Source organism: Pseudopipra pipra, chromosome 12 (assembly GCF_036250125.1).
Source record: "Pseudopipra pipra isolate bDixPip1 chromosome 12, bDixPip1.hap1, whole genome shotgun sequence".
NCBI classification, from domain to species: Eukaryota; Metazoa; Chordata; class Aves; order Passeriformes; family Pipridae; genus Pseudopipra; species Pseudopipra pipra.
In genome coordinates, this window is record NC_087560.1 from 17701605 (window position 1) to 17725238 (window position 23634).

At 41.5% G+C, this 23634-nt stretch overlaps 1 protein-coding gene and 1 long non-coding RNA gene across 7 annotated transcripts in view; one reads left to right on the top strand and one right to left on the bottom strand.

Annotated features, from left to right (window-relative positions):
• Nucleotides 1–442: 442 nt before the first annotated feature.
• LOC135421021 (uncharacterized) lies at nt 443–4238 on the bottom strand. 2 transcript variants are annotated; one of them, XR_010433828.1, is made up of 6 exons: nt 4106–4238; nt 3696–3808; nt 2867–2942; nt 2080–2224; nt 978–1044; nt 443–851 (listed from the first exon to the last, which is right to left on the bottom strand). It is a non-coding gene; the product is annotated as an uncharacterized LOC135421021 (long non-coding RNA). The 2 variants fall into 2 exon arrangements; XR_010433827.1 differs by having other exon boundaries at nt 2080–2259.
• Nucleotides 4239–16474: 12236 nt separating this feature from the next.
• Nucleotides 16475–23634, top strand: part of LRRC28 (leucine rich repeat containing 28) — a 51012-nt gene continuing 43852 nt past the window's right edge. Inside the window, exons 1-4 of one of the 5 annotated variants that reach the window (XM_064669145.1) lie at nt 16475–16592; nt 17208–17546; nt 19012–19229; nt 23084–23124. In XM_064669145.1, coding sequence (XP_064525215.1) covers nt 19047–19229; nt 23084–23124 — 224 coding nt within the window. In that variant the 5' untranslated portion in view covers nt 16475–16592; nt 17208–17546; nt 19012–19046. Of the gene's footprint in view, nt 16593–17207; nt 17547–19011; nt 19230–23083; nt 23135–23634 lie in introns of those variants that run through there. The other 4 variants (XM_064669144.1, XM_064669146.1, XM_064669147.1 and 1 more) reach the window with 4 other exon arrangements.

Consider the following 23634-nt stretch of genomic DNA (forward strand, 5'->3'; position numbering starts at 1 on the left):
AAGCAGGCCACAAAAACAGCCCGAGCTGAGAGACCACTGGCCTGGCTTGGGGAGTCCTGAACTGAGCAGTTCTGTGGGGTGCATTCAGCTTTGCAAGTTTTGTCCCTGTGTTAATGCTGCTGCTCAGCCTCAGATTAGTTATTGCACGATTCTCGTGGAAAAATCTTTCTCTAAAAATTGCTGGAGTTTAATGAATCTTTCCCAGTTAGGCCATAACAGCACGTGACTGTGGGGAACAGCAGAATGTTCCTGCAGAAGGGAAAGATCAGCTGCTGAGAAATGTGATGGGGAAAAAAAATATTACACTCTTCTATATTCTTTAAAAAAAAAAAAGAGCCATACTGTCTCTTAGACTGCTCTAAATGCTTTCATTTTAAAGACTGCACTTGCATAAAATCCAACAAGCTACTTTTGGTTTTTTTTCTAGAAAATATTTGTACCAAGTGATTCTTACTTTGCATGCTGAATTTACCAAATAGGGGAGGGTTAGCAGGCTAATTGCTTGCTTTTAAAGAGAGAAAATAAGCAAAATATGAAATATTATACTAATTCCTTAAAGGGAAATGTAACACCACCCAGTTTTTCTTTGATAACTAACTATCCATCTTAATTTTCCATCATGGTTCAATTAAGATTAAATAACATAGCAATAGGTTAAACTGGTGTTATAAAATCTAAAGTGAAGATCTGCTGTTTATTCTTTGTGACCCAAATATGGCTTTGCTTACTTGTAGCTGAAAATAGCTGAGCCTCCTCTGAAGCATGGGGATTCACTTTAAATGTACATTAACAGCAGGGAACAATAAAAGGCAGTAAAACTTGTGCTAGCATTCCTGAGTGGATACAGTTCTCTGTCAGGACAAAAACATAGGGTTCTGTAATAAATGGATTAGTTTCTCTTTTCTGGGAACTTAGAAAGGACATGCTAATTTTTTAAATCAATCCACTGGGTTGCTAAATTAAAGTAAAATCATTACATGCAAAGCAGTCGATTGTATTGATGATTCTCTGATCCCTCTTATCCTGACACAAATACCTTTCAGCCTGGGGGGGAAGACAAAGCATGGGTTTTAGCAATTATTTTAATAGGGTATGATTAGCAAAGCAGGGCTGATCCTTGGGCCCTGCTCTCATAGCATTGAAATCAACAGTAAGTGGGACATGAACTTCATGCAGGAGATGATCAAACCCCTCACCAGGTAACCCAGGGACTCCCTTTTAGGACTTGAATAAGGTTGAAAAGATTATTTTTGGAAAGCAAGCAGAGACAGCTCCTCTCCTTTTGTCTTGAAACAGAGCAAATATTATGTGATATCATAAATAAAACACTTCCTGCCGGCAAGAGCAGGGGAGGAACATCCCATTATCCCATTATCAGTGCCTGTGATCCACCAGCCAAATTCCCAGCAGCGTAGGAGGCCTCTGGCACATGGGCCCTGTCACTTGAGGAGATTATTGCCCCCAGTTCTCTGTCCTTCACTGTGTCAAGGACAACAGGAGGGGACATGTACAACTCCTGCTGCTTGTGCAGTTCTCAGACATGGGGTCAGGATCAGCTGAGGCTGAACAGGGTTAAGTTTCCGTTCCAGCCCCAGAGCCGTGAGTTCTGTGAGTTCTGGATCAAGGGTGTTTGCCCTGGCAGGACTCTGGTGTCTCAGTCCTGGACACTGATGCTCTGAGTGGTGCCTGCTTGTTGCCCCAGTGCCATAAGTCCCAGCAGTGTCCCTTAGGGACAGGAGTACCTGGCCCCTCCCACAGTGCTCTTTCCCAAGTGCTGACAGAGTAGTTTAATATCAGATCCAGAGCTGAAAAGTGTAGCTTTGTCCAGGAGTTATGGCCTGCAGATGCCAGGGTCAGGTCCTCCAGCAGAGTCAGCAGCAGCTACAAATATGGGATTTATCTGCACTGCTTGCTTTTGCACCTCCCTGGTTCTGTGGATGGCTTGGATGAGCCAAGTTCCTGTTACTGAGATGAAGAGGTTCATTACAGAGCCAGCCAGAACAGGATCTGCCAGGGGATGAAATGCCTATCTGAAAAGCATCTTTATAACACTGCCAGCTCTCCAGCTAATGGTTGTACCTGCTTAGGTTTCATGTGTGCTCTACTTGTGTGCCCTTTCAGCCATTCAGGCACTTCAGGCGCCCCTCTGTCTTGGTTCCCTCTGGGCTGAGATCCCTTTGTGGAGCTGTTCGAATTCCTGGCCCTTCTTTCAGCAGCTCAGTTCCTTTTTGTGAGAGGAGCGACCAAAACATTTGAGAACTGGTGCTCAGAGGAGAGGAGAAAAAATATCAACTCTTGCTCGAGCTATTTACCTTCAGTTTTTCTTATGAAAATAAATCCTGCTTATTACAAAATCCAGATCTTCCCTGTGTGCGACCTAATCTTAAATGCTTTTAATTAAGACAGGACACGAGCACCTAAACCAGATGTGCAGGACAAGGTCAGGTGTTGCCACCTCAATTTTTTCATTTTAACACAGAGGAACCGTTAAAAAAAGGAAAAAAAAAAGTTTACTTTCTGGGATTGAACTAGGATAGGTAATAGTTTCCTGTGTTCCTGCCAACTTGCTTTTGAAAACGATCTCATCCAAAGCCTGAAGAGAGTGAAGAGCCTGCCATTGTCTTCTGAGTTGCAGTTTGGGGCTGTAATTATTGTCCTCAAACGTAATCCGGAGTTTTTGTCTTTAAATTCCCTGTGCTAAAATTTGCAAAATACAGAATGTTGAAAAATGCAACTAAAGGTCTCTAGTAGTGACAATAAGAGAAGCAAATTGTGGCTAAGAAAGCAAATGTCTGGTTGTGAAACTTTTCCACCGTGGAAGGGCTCTCCCAGCAATTCAGTGTGGGGAAAAGGACCAAATGATTACCTAAGTTTCTCTTTTTTCTTGTATTTTCTTTATTCGTGGTAAGCTGAGTAGAAACTTGGCCTATTTTATGGAAAGACTATAAAAAAAAGAGTTTATAGATTGCTCAATTTTTGAATTTTAAAAAAAGGGTTGATTAGTAATGAACTAAATATCACATAATATATTTTTAATGATATGAGAGGGTTTTTTCCCCAAATACATTTCTCAACAAACTTAGTAAAAAAAATCCTATTCCAATAATGTAGTTTCCAGTTTTACTTTGGATTTTATTTGAATTTTAATGGAATTGTAAATTTATACTTGAACTGTGAATTCAAATGTTGTTTACAACCAGCTTTGCTAGGATTCTGACTGAAATGTAGTGTAGCTCTTCATAACAGTGAAAAATAGAGCAATTTGCTGTTCTTCAGTATAAATGGTATAAATTTCCTATTGCAAAGGGAAAAAAGAAATAGCAAGGGTTTAACTTTTAATAATAAATCTATAAGTAAACAGTAAGAGGAGCAAGTAAAAATATTTGAGAATTCCTGAATACTGAATGATTTCATTAGATCAAGGTGATAATGCAGAATTCTTTATTTCTGCCAGAAGGTTTTTGCCATGCTGCTTGAAAATGAGCTCAGGATGGAAAAACGCAGTTACTGATTTCTTGCTGTTAAGTGAAAGAATCACAGAAATTTCCCATATAAATTCTTCAGGGTTTTACTCAACAACTGTCCCATTAAAGAACACATTTTCAGGATTTTTCCTTTCTGCTGTGTACTCTCCCTGTGCCCTCAAACTTGTGAATATCTTATGTTTTCTCTGGTATGTTAAATGCTTTATTTACCTTTCAGCACACTTCAGACAAGCTTTTCACTTGCTTCCAGGAAAGTTTAAGGGCAGCAGATAGGTAAGGACTGATCTTTGAAAGAGGTATTTGTAAATTCTGTGCTTCATTTGCTGAAACACAAACAAAATTCAATAATCTGTGCATGTACCTCTGATATCATATTTTTTTCCCAGCTGAAAATGGAGCTAAGAAACGTTTAACTTGGTCCTGTTCAAAAGCAAGTAATCAAGTGGTTGCTGAGCATTAAATTCTGTTCTTGACTCATCAGTTGCCTCATAAGTTATATAAGATTTATGGTCTTGTTTGGAGCATTAGCTCACTTTGTAAGCCCTTGGCATTTGGGCCAGGCTGTAACTGGTACCTCAGGGGTGGCTATTTTAATCTTTCCTATAATCCCTGCTCACTACCTGGGGAAGTTAAGGAGCTCTTTCCCTATTTTTATGGAGGTGCTGTGCAGGTGGAAGGAAATGTAACTCCTGCAACTCCTTGTAGTCATTTAAATTCTGTTTGTGGCAACCCTGCTCCTTGAGGAATGGGTTGGTCCCTATTCATGTCTCTGTGATGTCTGTTTGTACACACAAATACATCACAAGTGCCTTTCTAGCTTGCTGTACTCAAGCACATGCTATTTTAGGCTGACATTTTCCAGCCAGGCCTGAGGGAGTGAGATGGCTGAATTAGATTCAGTTTGACTGATTTGGACCTTGAACATCTCTGAACTAAGATCCCAGTGATAGACAGTGGGGCTGGGCTAAAACAACCTTATTAGCTTTTCAGAAATGCAAAAAATGCACATATTTTTCTCTGTTTTTTTTTTTAAATGGCCATATAAGTGAATTATTAGTGCAAATATAGGACTTGAAGCCTGGGATAATATTTTGTTAAGTGAATATGTAAGAAATACATGCACTGGAGGTGAAGCTTCCATAGTGTTAAAACCACTCAGCATTTTTAATCTGGAGATGATATGAGCACTTCCTATGAAAACACTATACTGTTGTTGATTTAAATATATGTGTATTTTATTGAGTGACAAGTAATTCATTGTTGCTGGTTCTCTCATGAAAAAGAATTGGTTTAGATCATCACACCAAAAGTGCCATAAAATTTTAATACACTAATTTATATAATAAATATTCAGGAAAGTACTAGTGTGTTTTGCACAGCATAAGGGATGACATATATAAGCAGGAAATACAAATTGTGAAAGTTTACAGCAAATAGAACTGATTGCACAATGACTGTGACCATGGCCCAGATCTGCTGTGGACATTCAGCACAATTAGCCTTGTACTGAACTGGGGCATCAGCACCCTGGGCAAGAACAGCAGAGTTACAGAGTTGTCTCCCTGCCTGCTGGGTTGTGCACACTCTGTGTTCAAATGCTCTTTAAAGAACACAGTCTGGAAGTGGCTCAAGCATTGAGAAGCAAAGAGGGAAACAATTCCTAACAAGGCTGCCTGTGTGCAGCTCTGTTCTGATATCACCCTTTGAAGGTTTACACTGAAGTGCTCTTTGCCTCACAAGCTACTTCAGACTAATATCATTTATGGGAAGAGCTATAAACAAGAGGGAAATGTCTTGAATGCTTTTCAGTGCTGGGGAGAAGTGTTATTATAGCAGTCTGACACCAGCTGACACTGGCCACCCTGGTAAGGCCACTCTGCCTCAGGTCATCATCATTTTGCCACCCAGCATAGTAGGAAACAACTGCAAGATTGTAATCCATGGACTTCCCCTCTCCAAACTGCTTGTGCATCCAGAAGCGTTGAAATGAATAAAATACACCAACATTTGTCTGATACAGCTGTTTCTGCAGGCATCTAAACCAGTATGAGCAGTTCCCCAATACAGTCTGGAAAACTTGGAACTTATATTCCAATAAGGGAGGAAGTGTCCTTGTATTCTAAAGTCTTGGGGAAGATGATTGTGTCTCTGGAATATTAGGAAGTCTAATAAACATTAGTCATAGTGGTAACAGAAGAACTGGTAAGTGACCTCAGAATGGACATTTACGCCCTTCTTTTGAAATGACCTGAACTGTAGGATGGGTGAGGTTGCCCACACATTGTACCCCATGTGCTCTGTCAATCTGCTTTCAGAACACCTCAATTACAGTTTCTGAAGCCCTTGATGTTTTGAGAGCTGGTTTACCTGTGTGATCCCCTCTCATCAGCAACAGCATGAAAGTCAGGACATTCCTTTGATGTCATCTACAACTGACTGTCTTCTGGAATTGATGATGGAAGTCTTTGCAGAAAGTTCTCACCTCTGGGAACAACAGTCCAAAACACTCCTAATGTTTTCATCCTCTTCCTCCAATCAGCCTAACAACAGGAGGATGATCTGATTGTAAGAACTTTTCTGGCTGCGAGAAGTGGCTTTTCTTACCCTTTTAAGGAAGTTCTCCCTGTGGTCTCCAAGACTTGTAAATAGCTCCAGAAAGTTAAAGCACTTAAGATTTTTAAGTGGACAATTTACACGTACTGTTGGAGTTTTCTGGGAAAAGAGATGACCAATAATCTCTAGCTGGAATTTATATGATATTGCAGTCATCAACTATTGCCAGCCTTATCAGCTGCACTGTGAATTTGGGTTTGGATTGTTTGCCAAATTATTTTTCAGTGTTTATGACTGTCAGCCCACTGGAGATTCAGTGCAGCTGTACAGACCCAGCAGTGATCCAGTTTGAATCCAGAGCTGCAAACGTGCTGGAATGGAACAGAAGGTGAAGGATTATAGTGCTACCTAATGAAGGGACAGCCACAATTACAAAAAAAATACCTTGCAGGAAGGCTCTGGTCTGCAATGGAAGATTAGGTATGAAAAAAGAGGACAAAGCTATTGTTGTTCATAATCAAAGCTCTTTTCACTGCTGCACTGCTCAGCAAAAATTGAGAATTTTTTGCTTAGGAGTTGTTGCTGTGTTTCTTCTGAATTTCTTGGAGCAAGAAAGCAAAGCTATTAATGTAACTGCTAAGTCAAAATAAGGAGGCAAATACAGAGAAGCACAAGGGAAATCAAATGGTTTAGTGGCTAAAATACTGATAGGATTCATGTAAACTTAGATATGAGAGTAAGTTTGCTTTTCTGATTAATACATATTTCTATTTCTGTAATTTCACTTCAAGCCTCTTGAAGATAACTTATCTCTTGGTTGAGTGATGGGAAAGAAGGAAAGTCCAAGGGACCTGAAAACACTGGGGACCACATTCAACTGTCATGAACAAAATGAGAAGTTTGCTTATGTCTGTCATGTGGGTTGGGAAAGTCAAATACTGCTGGAAAGGGGTTTTATTTCCCTTCCATTTATTTTCCTTCTGTAAACTTGCCATCCACAAATATTTCATGGCCTTCCTGTCTCTGGTCACTTGAAGCAGAAACATTCTTTAAATTACTTTGGCAGCAGCACTTTTATAAACCAAAGAAATACTGATTAGAGATCACTGTGTGGAAGTTTTATCCTCTCCCCACATATTGTGTTTAACTGACCTGCTTGACCTGGGTGCTGGTGCAGGGAGGGAGGTTAAAGGACACGGGCCTGTCCTCATCTCTGAGTGACAACATTTGTTGTCTGCAGCAAATGTATTAAAATATTTTAACAGAATTTCCTCGGTTCTGCAAAATCTCTGTTCTACCTTGATTCTTCCTTGACACCAATTCCCAGAAATAAGCAGATTTTCTTCCTTGCTCCAACATTCACTGGAGTTTGCTCTCATTGAACAGATGAGTCTGTACAACCCCTTGGACATTCCATATTATTGCACTTGGAGCTATAACATGGAATACAAATTATGAAGCAAATTGCAGAGTTTTCTGCATTGAGCTGAATTTCGGTTTTACCAATTCATGAGGATTTTTTCCCCCCCAAAAGATCCTTGCTCTAACTTTGTATAAATAACAACACAGAGAAATACTACTCACTTTTGAGGTGTGTTGTAATGTTCTCCTTGCAGTATTTGCATAGCACTGAGTTCTGTGCCACAGACAGAATTCAAGAAGGAAAGATAAAACTGAAAAATCCAAATAAAATAAAATATATCAAATAGGACAACGTGCTGTCAATAAGTTAACAGAGTGCCTTAGAACAAAGGCTCACTGCCAGCTCTCTGAAAGGTGGTGCTTCTGTCTGAATATCAGGGCATGACTTCTGTCCCTCCTGAGCAAGGAAAGTCCCCTTTGTGTGGTTCACCTTCTGTGGGCTTTGGACACTTTTCCTATTGGGTGTTGAACAAACTCAAACACTTTATGACAGCAGCAGAGGTCGAACCCTGGGGGTCTTCTAAGCACTTAGGTTGTGATGCTTTTATCTGCTTTGCTCCTTTCCCTCTTTGCTGTTACCTTTCCATGCTGCTGTTGTGCATTGATGCTTGACTTTGTCTTTCAGCAAGGAGAAGTCTCTTTAGCAGTTGTTTCATGTTGTTTCAGTGCAGTCCTTCCCCGAGGAGCTGAAGGAAAGGGACAGTTTTTCAAACCAAAAGGATTTGCCATTCCCCCTGAGTTGCTTGGGAAGTCGTGCCTGTGTGGTGAAGGGCTCAGGGAGGAACCACCTGCAAAGGGAAGTAGGAAAAATTTCTTTGCTTCTCTGCCCTGGTTTTTCTCTGCCCCAGGGATGGCCAAAGTCACTGAGAGCTGAGCCCTCTCACCAGGGAAATACAGCATGTCCTGTCATCAACCTGTACAAACTTGGCATAGGTGTTAAAGGCTGGCATGAGGGACCACATCAATCTTCCAGGGAAGTGGGCTGCTCCATTTCACAATATCGGTTTCCTCTTTCTCCACTTATTGAAGGTATATTAAGGCTATTTAGACTGATTTTTTTAAAACCTAAAGTAGAGGCCAAGCCATGGTGCATTTATCCACCTGTTTTTCCAAATCCAGACTGATCCATTTCTCAACCTACTGTCTTAAGCTAGAATAAAGAAAATATTTCAAAATTAAAAAAAAAAAATCATAGCTGTACGGATTTTACAGATATAGATAAACCAGCAACAAAATCCAAATGAAAGCAGGATTCATCTAAGCCATGTTCTTTATTTCCTAGCTCTTCCATCCTTCCCTGCATTTTCCTGTACATCATTGAAGATGTACATGTTAAAACACCTGTCATGTTTTACTCCAGAGTAAAATCTGTGAAGGTCAGGAGTGACCTTACACATTAGTCACCTCTAAGGACAGGATATACACAGAGAATGCCCGTTTTTCAAAAACATAAACCACATGAAACAGATCTGGTGTAAATTTCTCCTTTGGTTTTAGATGTTTTTCAAACATCTAAATAAAATTAATGTAAAATATTAGTGTTTTTTTCCCTGATAGGAGCATGCCAAGGATGTCTCCCCACAGACCCACCCAGTCATGCAGCACTGAACACTGGCAGGGATGTGTTCTCCAACAGGTAGATTTTGTGTTTTGGATGTGTTTGTCTGGTTGGGTTCTATTTTATGAAAGAAACACATATTAATTTAAGGATTACAGTGAAGTTGGAGCTGTATTGGTAGGACTGTCTCTCATTTGTATCTCTGTGTGTCTCTGGATTACCACTGTAAAGGTGCCATCACTCACCAGAGGAGAGCTGTTCTAAGTATATAATTTGTATTTAAGAAGCTTGAACTCATTGAGTGTGACTTCACTAGGTCACTAAAAGGGCTTAACAGACCTAATTACTTCACTGTCCCAGAACTATGGGGAATTAATCTCTGGAAGAGGGTTCAAGGCACATGATTCTTTTTTCTGTGCCTTTGGTAAAAAAGGAAAAATAGTTTCAGTGGGAGGATTTGGTTATATCTGTAGAAGTTACTCTGAGTATCCCTTTCTGATTTTGAATGAAGGCTGAACAAGCTCCTTTTGTCAGATAGAACATGTTATCCCACTCCAGGCACATGGTCTGCAATAGTTCCTTAGGGGCAGGGCTGGTGCCAGACACGATTCTGTATTGTCTGAAACACTCCTTACATCAAGGAAAATGGGAGCTGGGAACTAATACTGTGCCATGGCTTTATAATCCAGGAAAGTCTTTGTCAGTGTTGTGTTGGAAATGTGACAAAACCAGGAAGGAGGGAAGGACTTGGAGAAAAGAACCTCCACTAAGCAGGCACTGCTGCAAGACTGACCACCACCTCAGAGCCTCCCCAGCCCAAGGATCTTGACTTTTTTACCTGTTTCAGCTCAAATTTTGACTATTAGACAGTAACAAAGTGCTCAAGAATTCACAGGAAGAATTTCTGAGAGGATACTCAGAGAACAATAAGGAAAGAAAGATCTTTGACTTTCCTGGTTTGCTCTCGAGAACTAAAAATCCTGCATTTGATCGGAAGCAGTTCATTGAGTGTCTCCCCAACACGTGGGACATCCTGCCATGCACTCGAGCTATTCCTTGTGTGTTCAATGAAAAGAAAGGTCAGATCCCAGCTGTGACCAGATGGATGGTTTACATGAAAAGGAGAAACCCTGCAAGCTCTCTAAAAGCAAATCTCCCACTGGTCCCAGGAACAGAAGATTTCTATATCTGACTTCACCCCGACAGGTTCCACAGTATGGTTGCATAAATCAAAGAGCTGTGTGTACACCACGCTTCCCCCCTTCACTATTTATATTCACTTGGAAAGAAAAATAGCTCACCACCTGCCTCATTTCTATCATAATGTAACAGGTCACAGAGTTAACACCCTTCTGATATGAATGGTGGAATAAAATTACAAAAGCGGTCACCTTACACAACCAGAATATTTGGCACCTCACTTGGAGCTTTTCCATAAGAAATACAAACATCTCATAAATACATGAAATGTTATTTCAAGCATGTGTATTGTCACTAAAAAAACAACTGTACCACACGTTCATTTCAAGCTTACGTGTGTTAAAATTATGAAACTCTGTGGATGAGAGTATAAGGATATAATATTTTATCGAAGTTTTAAAGTAAATTTTTGGCAACAGTGGAGCTTTGCTGGTGGTGTGAAGTCTCTCTACAAGATATAACTTTCTTTTGACACCAGAAGAGCATAAGATCTGTCTCTCAGAAGAATAAATGGCTAAGAGAGGAGAAAGAAAATTACATTAGACAACAATAGACATGGATTAAATAATGGGAGTAAGTTTGGTATCTGGAAGTAGGAACAACTTCAGAATAATTAATATTTAATGTTAAAACCACTGATTTCAGTTGAATGAATAACAACTTTTGGTGTAATTGGATCCAACGAATCATTAGAAATGCTCAGGACTCTTTGGACAATTCTTGTGAACTCGGCAAATCTGTCAATTGAACTGAGGGGAAATGAGGATGAAAAGGAAGCAAACCCTGGGCCAGGCAGAAGGATGGAGAAATAACCACCACACAGCTTCAGTGGCAGCAGAGGGTGGTAGTAAAAAATAATATTACTGAGGTCATATAAAAATAGACCAAAGAACATTTCATGCTATTTGCTGCCTGAAGTTAATCAGCATCCATGTGCTGTCTAAATTTGCATTTTAAGTTTTACTACTTTATTGGTCTGAAGTGAAGCAAAACTGGAGATAATTCTAAGTGGCTTTAATTGAACAAAATCAGTCAAGTCTAAGGAGTTTCATAAAGTGAATTCCAAACAATAACGAAAGTTTTATTTATGAATGCATTTGTGACATACAGCAATGTTGATAAATTGAAAAATAATAGTTGGTTAATGGAAATTAATTTGAAAGCCTTGATTAACTTGTCAACAAGAGGTAACACAAAGTATTTCACATCAGCCACATGCCCCTTTATCAGTCTTTAAAGGACCAACAACTGAAAAGCCATGGAGAGCTGGCTGTTTGTTACCTTTGCCATGATCCCATATTGAGATTTTCCAATGGAGCAGAGGCAGAAATGTTGATTCTGCCCATTGTTATATTTGCTTAACGCATTAACAGAGGAATTTGGATTCTGGGGCAGTCAGAGAGGCATTGTTCTTTTTCCAATTGAGATTAATTAGATCAGTGGGAATTTAGAATGAGCAGAAACTGCACGATCAGGAACAAAATCCACTGCTTGCTTGTTCTGTGTTAGGGTTGTTCCATACAAAATGCAGCTTGTCCAAATGACTGGTACTTTCCATTACTTCCTAGGAAATCTATTACACAACATAATCAATGTGATTACCAGGAAATTTCCCTCAAAAAATGAGCTCAGCCCAAATTAGGAATAAACTGTTTTAAAAGCTTCTATTTTGAGCAGTGCTGATCTGAACCATACCGGGCATTACAAATAACCTCCTTTGAAATTAGCTTTTTCATTAGCACTGCTGTGCCATTGAAAAGGGAGTCAGTTCAAGTTTAACAAATACAATAGCAAATAAACTGAAAATAAAAAGACCTAAGCCAAAGGTGGACGATGCCTAAACGTTAAATACTGGCATGCTGGCACTTGGCAGGCAGGAGCTCCATCTGCCTGCCAGCTTTTGGTACTGCTGCAGAAGCCAGAATTAAAAGTAAATTGTTCATGGAATCATGCTGTGATGAGTCACTGTAACTTTATTCCACTCAAATAAGACAGCTTTGTCTTTGTACTAAACCAAAATTACTAACTGGAAGTTATGAAAGACTTCCTAAGAAGAGCCAGTGCTTTCTGGAGAATGGGTTCTTTCTCCATGAGTAAAAGCTGAACATTTTAGAGAGTTTATTTCTTTCTGGTGTGAGAGGCAAATCAGTGAATGTATGTGTGATGCAAAAACCCTCCTGTGCAAAGAACAGATGCAAAATTCTTGAAATTTATACCAATTGAATCTTTGATCATTATGTATGTGAAAGCTGTATTGACTGAAAAAAGCTTATGTAAGACAGTGTAAAGTGAAAACAAGGGTAGGTAGAATTAAGATTTGAAATTCTCCAAGAAAGAATGCAAACTGAAAATACTCTGTGTGCTTCTCCAAATCTCTGCTGATGACACAAAGCCCTCAGCTCTTGTTAGAAGAAAAATATAAGTCATTAGTCCTAATAGATGAGGGAGAAAGTCACCCTCAGTGTCTGTAAGAGCAAAAAAAAATGACATTGCATATTCAACTACACAAGAACTTTCAAAACTGAAATGACCATTTTCTAGGGATAAGCAGGAGACAATAGGAAACACAAACCTTTGAGCCCCCAGGCTGGAATCCTGCCCTGAAAAGGAAGGCTCTGCCATTTTCCTAGACAGCTTCAAATATCCCAGGTAGGTGTTAAGCAGATTCTTCTCCTGAGCATGGAAAAGAGATTCACTGGCAGATGCAGCAGACAGTGCACTGGGTTACTGCTGCTTTACACACTCGTGTGTGCCATGTGCTAACACTGATATACACAACCTGTCTGCAGAACCTAAACAAAGCTGAAACTGCAGCTGTTCATCACTGGTCACATTGATCTGTGAGTCTTTGTGCCTGGAAGGTTCCTGCAACCCACAGGACCTCTCTGTACCAGGTATAACTGCACGAGCTTAGTGTTCACTGATGGATTTTGCCTCACTGTGATTCTCAGAATACAGGGAAGCCCAAGAAAGCCCATCTCATACTGCTAATTAACAGACTGAAGAGCAAAGAATAAAAATATTTACTAATTATTTGACCTTAAAGGAGAAACACTTTTCGTGTCATGCATCAGTCACACTAAAGCTTCCTGCTGCTAAAACCTGACCTTTAATTGCTCACTGGATATTTGGATCATATTCTAAACTTGCAAAGTCTAATTTAATGCACATGATTCAATATAAGTGGTGTCCATAGCACTGGGTGGAAAAGACTCACCCAGGGTTATTAGGGAGGCTGAACCTCAGAGTGTTCAGGACTCAAAAGCTCAGTAAGATACTTTGGATCTCCTCGGTCTGTGACATTGAGAGCAGGAATCCTGTCACAGAAACGTCAATAACAATAATTTCTTCACGTTTCACTTGGCAAAACAAGAGGAAATGTTTGCATAAAGGTGTTTCCAACTGCATCTTCCCAAAGTTGTTAGGTCTCAAAGAGCTGCCTTGTGTAATAAATCTGATAACACATCATCTCTTTTTATTCACACTACATTCATCTGGCTTGTGTGATTTTGGCACAAACAAGGGATCACCAGTGAAGCTGAGCCCATTTGATCCAATTACTGGATTTGTTCCAGTAAACCACTGGATGATGGTGGGTCTTGAAGTCACTGACAAATGCAAACGACTCGAACAGATTTACTTCTTCAAAGTGGCATTTCAAAACAAGTTTTTTTAGTTTCTATATGTAGGCACAGTAAGATCAGACATCCTTCTGAGCAAGATGGAAATTTCAAGCCCCTTTGTTCCTTGCTTTCAGAAGCACAAAACTAAGACTTGAATTAGGGTAAAGAAACAGTAAAATGTACCTAGCAAAGAGATCCCACTAGTCTGACTGGTTAGATGGGAATGCCTTGGCAACCATGAGGCAAACACTCAGATTCCAATGTCCCCTGCTCTGCTCATCATTTTTAGCCTTGTGACTCCACAGGCAGGACCGTCCACCTGTGCCGGGCAGGATCAGAGCTTTGGAGATCAGCTTTCAGCCCTGAGAGAGCAGCGCTTTTCAGAGATCATCAAGGGGGGAAACTGAGAATGAATGTGAAGACAATAAAGTGAGAATCCTGAGTGATTGCTTCAGGAGGAAAGACACGAGATGACTTGATGTGTGTTGGTGTGAGGAGAAAAGAACAGACAGACAAAGGTTTGCTCTCAAAATACCAGAGTGCAGTAATATTATCTCCTACCTGTTACTGTCTCAAAAAATCTCCAACTGAAAAACCCCAAACCATTACAACATATGTGTCAATAAACACAGTAAGTGTCCTGGCTCTGTTAGGAGCAAAGTCTCCCAAGAAAAAAGCTTCATCTTTCCTGTTAGCATTTCAGTAGAAGACAGAAGCACAGCTTCTGTCCTGATCAATGATTCAATATCCTGGAGAAGTACATTTGCTTTGACACATCACTGAATTCTCTCCGAGGAATGTGTTGCTAACCATGCTCATATTCAGCTTCTACTTTGGTCTGAAATATGCTTAACTTTTAATTTCTCAGCTATTTATAACGCGAGACCAAAGTGACATTAAGAAGTGTGATGTAATTGCTGTTTTTAAAAGCGTGGTGGTATACAAGCAGGCCACTTCCTGGCATGTAACATCCAGCTGGGAAACACAGACAAGTACTGTCAACAACAGTAAGAAGTAATGTGTGCAGTATGATATGATAAATATGGAGGACGTTGAATTTTGAAGGGTAAATTATTTCATCTCAAATTATTTCAACCAAAATCCAATCTATTTTTCTGGAAAAAAAAAACAACTCCAAGAAGACTGCAACTGGCAAGTAAGATGGAGCAAATATACTTGTCACAATCAATTATTGCCTTTCAAGTGCAGGAAAATGACAAATGAGCCATTAAGGATTGCTATTCTTTATTTAGAACTGAAAAAGAGAGAAACGAGTCTCCAAGAAAAAAAATCTTAAGCTTTTTTGCATGTTGCTTTATTTAAAGAGAAAGTTCATTGAATATATAGAAGAAATGCCTTCTGCAAGGTGTTAATCTTGGTTCCCCTGCAGACCTGTTATGCGAATCTTGTTAGGACAAGTGTATGTTAATTAGTCTGTGGAAACCAGAAAGAGGATTTCTGTACCTGGGATTCCTTTTTCAGGCAGCTGTAGGGCTAATCTTCAGCAAACAATAACTTTTTAATACCCAGGGATGTTAAATATCCAGAGCATTAGGGAATTTGCTGTCACCAGAGTACTGTCACAACACAAGCCTTTCCCTAGGATGGGATTTATGTGTTGGGTTATTTTAGTGTGTTTGAACACACCTAAAATCAAAATGTTTCCACAGGCCAACTAAAATGGCTGTGACGGGGAGGTTTCTGGTGCAGGCAGGATTCTGTAAAAATCTGCATTCTTGGTTAACACAGAAATATGGGCAGCAGGGAGGGTGGTCCCTGACCACCACCACTTCCATGGGGAAATGACGTTCACCTTCAACAGCGGGGATGACAGGTCAGCAGCAGGGGCTTTGTGAACACGTTGGGAGGCAGGTGGAGCTGACACACTGGATCAGGAATGGTGTGGCAGCAGGACCAGGGAAGGGATTCTGCCTCTGTACTCAGCGCTGGTGAGGCCACACTTCGAGGGCTGTGTCCAGCTCTGGGCCCTCAGTTCAGGAAGGACATTGAGCTGCTGGAGCGTGTCCAGAGAAGGGCAACAAGGCTGGGGAAGGGACTGGAGCACAAGTGCTGTGAGGAGCAGCTGAGGGAGCTGGAGGGGCTCAGCCTGGAGAGGAGGAGACTCAGGGGAGACCTTCTCACTCTCCACAACTCCCTGACAGGAGGGGGGAGCCAGGTGGTCTCTTCTCCCAGACAACCAACAGTAGGACAAGGGGACAGAGTCTTAAGCTCTGCCAAGGGAGGTTTAGGCTGGACATTAGGAAGAAGTTCTTTACAGAGAGAGTAATAAGACATTAGAATGGGCTGCCCAGGGAGGCGGTGGAATCACCGTCCCTGGAGGTGTTTAAGAAGAGACTGGATGAGGCAGTGAGTGCCATGGTCTGGGTGACAAGGTGGTGTTGGGTCATAGGTTGGTCTCGATGATCTCAGAGGTCTTTTCCGATCTAGCTGATTCTGTGATTCCCTCACGGAGAGGGAAGGGGACACCGGGAATACCGGGAATGCCGTGATCACCCACGCCCCCCTCATCCCACCGCCTGAGGCGGGCGAGGCGCTGCGGGGGCGCCGCGCTCCCATTGGCTGGCGGCGATGAGGCGGGAAACGGGGAGGACTTGCGATTGGCCGGCGGCCGCGGCGGGGCGTCTCGCGAGAGGCGCGTGGCGGCCGCGGTCTCGCGCGGCCCGGCCCGGCCCCCTCCTCCCCCCCCCGGGTCCCTGGGTCGGCGGCGGCGCCGCTCCCGCTGCGGCCCCGGTGAGTGAGGGAGGACCGGGGCAGGAGGGAGGGACGGGGACAGGAGCAAGGTGATTGGGTCCTGGCGGTGGTGGTGATGTGTGTGTGGGTGTCTCCGGTGCTCTGCCCCTGCTCTCTGCCCGCCGGTCCGCGCGGGCACGGCGCCTCTCCGTGAGGGGGAGCTCCATGGCCGCCCTGGCCCCCGTTCCCCCTGTCCCTCTTTCCCCCTCTCTCCCCCTGGCCCCCGTTCCCCCTGTCCCCCCGTGCCCTCCTCTCTCTTCCCCGTTCTCCCCTCTCTCCCTCCCTTTCCCCCCCTCACTTCCCCTCTCTCCCCTGTTCCCCCCTGCTCCCCCTCTCTCTATCCTGTGCTCCCATCTCTTCTCCAGTGCCCCCTTTTTCCCAGTTCCTCCCTTCTCTTCCCCATTTCCCCCCCCCGCCCCCTCTCCCCTTTTGCCCCTTCTCTCGCCCTGTTTTCCCTCTCTCTCCCCTCCTCTTCCCCCTTTCTCCCTCCCGTGCTCCCGTTTCTTCCCGTGCCCCCTCCTCCTCTGCCCTTTCCTCCCCTGAGTGTCCCCACTCCTGACAGGGCCATCCCTGGCTGTTACCAGCTTTCATCCTTCCCTTTTACTCCCCTTAAAGGCCGTGGTTGTGGCTGTTCCTCTTTGCCAAGGCTGTGTCTCATCCCTGGAAGAAGATTTTTGACAAAAAGTTCGGCTGGAGGCGGAAGGGAGTAGGAGGGGTTTGCTTTGAAGTCAGAGCCAAAGCGGAGCAGGCTGTGACTGGACTTTGCATCCGTGGGGTTGTGTGTCCGTGTGTCCCATGGCTAAATGTGCAGCTTTTATGTGTAGTCACAACTCTGGAGAGAAGCCCACGAGTGCCGAACACCTAAAAAGCATCTCTGGACAAAGTGGAAGCCTGTTGGGTATTTGTGTGTGTGTTTTGTGACTTCACAGCTTTTCATTAAAAAAATAAATGCAGGTAAAGATGAGCTTTCCTTTACTGTTTCTTATATTGTAGCAGTTAATGCACAAATACTAAATACTCAGATTATGCACCTTGAAAGTTTTGATGCTTTTCCTTGAACTGTTTTAATGCTGATCACAGAAATGGAGTTGGGAATTGTGATGGCTTAATTTCCTTGATCTTCTGAGCTAAGAGAGCTTTACTCTTGCCAGTGCCAGAGCGTGTACCCTGTCCCCTAAGATAGCCAAGGAAAGGACTTAAACTCTTAAAACAACCAAAACCAAATGCTATATTCTTCCAGAAGGACACAGGTCACCTGTAAGAGCTGCTTATCAGCAAATCAAGGGAATTACTGAAACTGAAAAGCAGTTTGATTTACAGGGATGGTCGGGTTGTGGGGCTTCATCTGGAGTTTTGTTTACAATTACTATAATCAGATGGAATTCTTGATTCAGGACCTTCACTTCCAGTATCTGTTATGGTTAGAAAACTCCTTCAGTGAGAAAATGAACTAAGAGAATGTTTTTGGTGGAAAGCAGTTACAAATCCTTGCCTTTCGTTAATGGTAATTAATTTATATGCATGAGTCTGTAGCAAATTGGTAACTTTAAATTAATAAATAGTCTGGATTTATTATGTTCTGAGACAGTTGAAAAGATGCAGCATTGCTGCAGTTATCTAAATCTACACAACATAATCACAACTAGAATTTTGGTTGTATGTGAAAAACGAGCTGAATAAAGTCAGGTTTGAGATACAAGTTAATTTTTAATTTGTCTTCCTGCTTTTGTTTTGTGGTTTTGAAATTGTCAGTTAAAGCTTGACTCTTTGTTCTTTCTGGGTTTATTTTTAGTAAAGAGATGAAAATCTTTCAAATCTTGCTCTTTCTAAATTTTCTCTCTGTAAGTTTCAGGTTTCTCATGTATTAGTTTATTATTTTAAAATGGCTTTAGTGGCTCTCCATCCCCAATATCTTTTCCAACCAGTAAACTCTTCCAGTAGTTTTGTATGGACAAGCTTAACAAACTTTAATTGCCTTTTGTCCTTCTGGTTTAAAAGATACATAACTGTGAATTTAGTCATCTGAGACTAAGAAGTCCTCTGTTAATTGTGCATTTTTCTTATCTGTGTGTTCTTTTTTTAGCACATGTAACAGAACAGATGTAGGACATCAGTAATGGTTAAGAGAGGTTGCTTTTTTTTTTTCTTTGTGGTGGCAACTTTGACAAAATTATCTGAAAGGTCCATTGACCATGGATGAAAAAGAAAGCATTATGTAGGACTAAAGATTTTATTTCAAGTCCTATACCACACTAAAACTTGATCCAGAAAACAGTCAAAGACTTATGGTGTGGGTGTTCTGGGTACTTTGTGTCTTAACTGGAACAACAAATTATGAGATAACGAGTAACTCTTCCTGCAAAAGAATGCATGGCACACACCTTGATGAAGTTGTTTTCTTTCTCTTTTTGTCTCCTAGAAATGGGTCTGCTTTCAGAAGATGAGAGGCACTAGATGTGGTGCTTAGTCATGGCATCAGAACTGTGTAAAACAATCTCTGAGGCAAAGCTGGAAAGGCACAAGAACTTGTTCTTAAATTACCGAAACCTCCATCACTTCCCTCTGGAGCTACTGAAGGATGAGGGGCTGCAGTACTTGGAGAGACTTTACATGAAAAGAAATTCCCTGACCACATTGGTAACGACAGCCTCTTTATTGCAGTGTTTATTGTCTGTGTGTTTAGGAATTCTGGGTTTTGGAACAGAGAAAACAAGATAATTTTAAAAAAAAAAAAGTCTCAGAGAAAATCTGCCCCTGAATGATGTCATAACTGTGAGAGATGAGTATTGGGTTGTGTCATGATTGAACTTGCATAGGTAATGTAGAGAATAATAAATGAATGTTTAGGATATTTATTGTTACCCTGTTGAAGCTCTGAAGATCTGCTGGGGGTTTTCTTGTCAGGCTGGTTGTTCTGTTGGGGGTTTTTTAACTGCTATAAATTTTACTCACTCAGTGGTCGGGTCTTTCTCCTGTTAAGTGGTACTAGGTAGTCTAGTCTGCATTCCTTCATTAGGCTGAACAGCTTTTCCCTTGGTTTGTACCTAATTCCAAAGGCATTGTCAGTGCCAGGGTCTAATTCCAAGCAAAGTGCCAGTAAAAACTTGTATCTGTGGGCTGCTATTGATAGAACACAGTTCATGTCAGGGTTGTGGGGATTTCCCTTTGTGATTTCTTCCTGTTTCAGTGTTTTTCCCTGAACTGAAGGAATTCTCACCCTGAGTGAAATGTTGTGACCTCAGAATTCAGTGTGGGGCAGTTCCATAACTGTGTGAGGTGTTCTGAGCTGATAAGACTGTAGAGAACAGAGTCAAAACTTGCCACTGTCAACAGGGTCAAGTCTTCAAGGCTTCGTTTTGTTGTTGTTGTTTTTTGTTTGTTTTTTTCTTGGGCTCTTCCATGGTATTAGAGGTAAAATAATAGCCAGGGTGGAGGTACTGGAGGGCCTGACCAAAAAATCACTCAAATTATGTGTTTTTCAGTGTTTCCTAGATAAAGTCCACTACTCCATTTTAAGGAGTGATGTCTAGAGCTTTGAGAATGATACATGAGAAATCCTCAATAAAGGTTTCAGTTCATGGCCCAAAAGCTGAAAGGATTCTGAAGATTTTATACCTTTTCTTCATATTGAATGAGTCACTTAGGTTGGCATGTGCTGTGGAGAATTATTTTAGTGCTCTGGTTTTGGGCACTAATTTATTAATGTATATTAATTGTAATGGGAGGACAGGATTCATGGTTACCAATTAAAGCTGCTATAAAGTCAGACTGTAAACAGTTCTGCCTTGACACTCTGTGCCATTCAGTGATTATTTGGTGGTGGAAGGTTCATCAAGTTTGCACTGCTCAAAAGATGGAACAATAAGTAGAATTTTGCATCTCACTTTTCTATATACCCGTGTTAAGGCCTGGATAAAGAAGTGAAAGAAATGCAGATCATACTTAGACAAAATGACTTCAAGCAGAGTGAAGTAGAGCATGATTAGATTGACAACAATCAGGATAACTTGCTCATAATGTGACTTGTTGGAATCTCATTCAAGTGCTCAGCACTATAGTTGGAACAAGGCAATTAAAATTGGGTCTCATTCACTGAGCATCTGTTCAGCAGAAGAGATGTTGGAAGTTGTAGTGGACCAAAATAGATCGAGTCAGCAGCATGTTACAAAAAAAGGCAGATGTCTTTTTGGAATGTGGAAAGTTTCACAATCTCCATTAGAGGCAGAAGGAAGTAATTACTGGATACTGGTAAAGGATAAGCTGGAGTGGAGAGTTTCATACTTGAGATCAGCCTGGGTGACTCGGAGAGAACCTGGAGAGCAGCAGTGAGGGAGTTCAGGGAATGTGCCCTGGGAGTGAGGGTTGAGATTGAGGTTAATTCCTCTGGCAAAAAGAGAACACAGAGAGGGAGAAAATCTGAGGAGTGGGGGAGAGCAGAAGTCATCAGTATTTTCACAAAGCAGTATTTTCATAATGAGTTTGGTTTATTTCCCCAAGTAATGCTCTTAAGTTAGTAAAGTAGTAGTTAGTTATGTACATTGGGTGGGGTGGGGCAGAAATCTCACCTGAGAATAGTTGAAAACAAATAAGTTAGTGAAGGAAGAGGTCTCTTCCTTACTCATCTGATTCCATGCAAGGTGATGAGCATTAGCTCATCAATAAACATTTTAAATGGTATGAGGATTATTAGCAATCACCAAAACTAATCCTGCACCATGTTCCTTTAAAGTTAAGTGATACTTCTGTCCCACCAGTTCATTCCTTCAGAATTCTGAAAATACTCGACTAACTCAGCTTTTGTTCTTTGCTCCTCTGAAATGACTCCTGTCCTTGACAGATGAGTCCTGTGAAAATGTCTGAAGTGGTTACACTGACAGAATTTACCTTGCCTAAGAATAATTTCATTTTTGTCTTCATTGGCAAGATGGAAATGATGGAGGGCTGTGACATAATGAATGGATCAAGAAGCCAGAAAGCACACCTGTATCCCAGGGTCAGGTCTTCCCATTTCTCAGTTAATACTGACTGATAACATGAGCCTTCCAGTACCCAATTTCCTCATTTATTAAAAGGAAATAGGTGTTTGCCTTGATGGCCCTGTCAGAGGCAGGATGTGGCCATATCAAAGAACAATTGTTGTTAATTTATTGACTCAGAACCCGCACTCTGACAGAGCAGCAGCGACAGTACTTTGTGGTTCTGCTTGGCACCCTTAGTGCGATAAAGAAGGAAAGTGAGGTTGGGTTTTTTCACACTTCCTCTTCATTTCTGCAATTCAAGTTTGAATTCTTGTGCTTGAGCTGCAGCCTTTGCCGGTTTCCCCAGTGTCAGGTTTTCTCTTTGCCCCCATGAACCGGTGCCGGGAAGGCACAGGCGCTGTGGCGAAGCTGCCACGAGGTGGCAGCGCCGGCTCAGGGACAGCCCCGGGCTGGGGCATGACGTCACCTCAGTCACCTCTTGACGTCACCCTTCAGTTCTTCACCTGGCCCGGCATTTGCTGCTCCCGGGTTTAACGAACACCCACAGTGTGGTTGTTTGCTGCATGAGGATATCATTACATTACTGTTTCAGGGGAGCAAATCAAGTTATGAACACAAAAGTTCTGTATTTTGGATAATAATACACCTATTTAAGGTGTCACATGTCACGTTAATTCACATGAAAATTGCTAATTTTATCAGGAAAATGATCGTGTGGTTGAGCTTCTTTTAAAACCCATTTGTTTCTGCGTGTTATCTGTATTGAAAAACCTCATTTTCAATAAAACATATCTGTGTTTAAAGTAGGTTTCTTAAGCAATAAAACTGTCTTAACCTTGAATAATTTTGAGTACAGTTACCAACATGACATCTGAAACTTGTGAAGTCAATTTTGTGATAAGTGTTCATGGTTGTAAATGCCATCAAGGCAAAGAATTACTGCCAGTTAGCAGTTAGAGAATGATATGCATGTTAATATGGAAATATGGAAATCTAGATTGATGGATTCAGCAGTGCTGGCTTGGTGGTAATTGATTAAAGCTACACAAAGATTGTAGGTCATTTCCCAGTTTAGCAGCATTATAAAATGCACATTATGGTTACACATCTTGTGTAGTTCTTGTTCTGCTTTAAGTCTGTAAAGGCTGCAGCTTCTTAGCAGTCTCTTGCCTTCAGCTAACTCATTTATTTGAATATATTTTCAAAAGTAAGATTTTGGTAATCCATCTTTGCAGCCTCAGAAATCTGACTCCCATTTTGTTGGGGACCATATTAATGTCACCTCTAGACTGCAGCTTTGTTTCAGTAGTGAATTGCTCACCCTTGACACAACCCAGATTGCCCTGATGGAGAGTGTTTGGGGGTGTGGAAACAGGGTGTTGGATAGAGGCGCCTTGTTGCCATTTTTCCTGCTGACATGTTTTAGTGTGGTTATTAAAATGACCTGGGTACACAATATATGTGTCTTGTTCCTTGTTTTGAAACCTAAAAAAATCTCTAACTCTCTTTCAGCCAGAAAACCTTGCACAGAAGCTTCCAAACCTCGTGGAATTGTGAGTTTATGTAGGACTTCTAATATATTTTTATTATGCTGATCCATCCTGTGTTAAAATCTAGAATGTATTAATTGCACATAAGCTGCATCTAAAGTGTGAAGGGTTTTCTTGAAGGGCAAGAAGGGGTCATTTTAGGAGGTATTAGTCCTTTTTGAAATTTTTTTTAACTTGTTTATTGCATAACAAGAACCTTTATACAAATGTCTGTACTGCTGAGGGAATAAATCCTGTTGTCACGCTGGAACCTCCCAGTGCAGTGGTCAGAGGGCTGTGACAGAGCCAGAGGAACAGGTTACTGCCTCCAGCCCATCCCTAGTTGCTCCTTCCCACCCCAGCTCCCTGGGGTTTTGTGATCTCAGTCTTGCTGATTGTAGTAATAAGTTTTTTTGGATCCAAGTCCCAGATTGTCAAATAGGAGCAGGGATGAGCATGTCGGGGAAGGAGCTATGGAATGATGATTGCTGTAGGCAGAGCAGTTTATCCAGTCATGTCCAAAAAATGGATGTC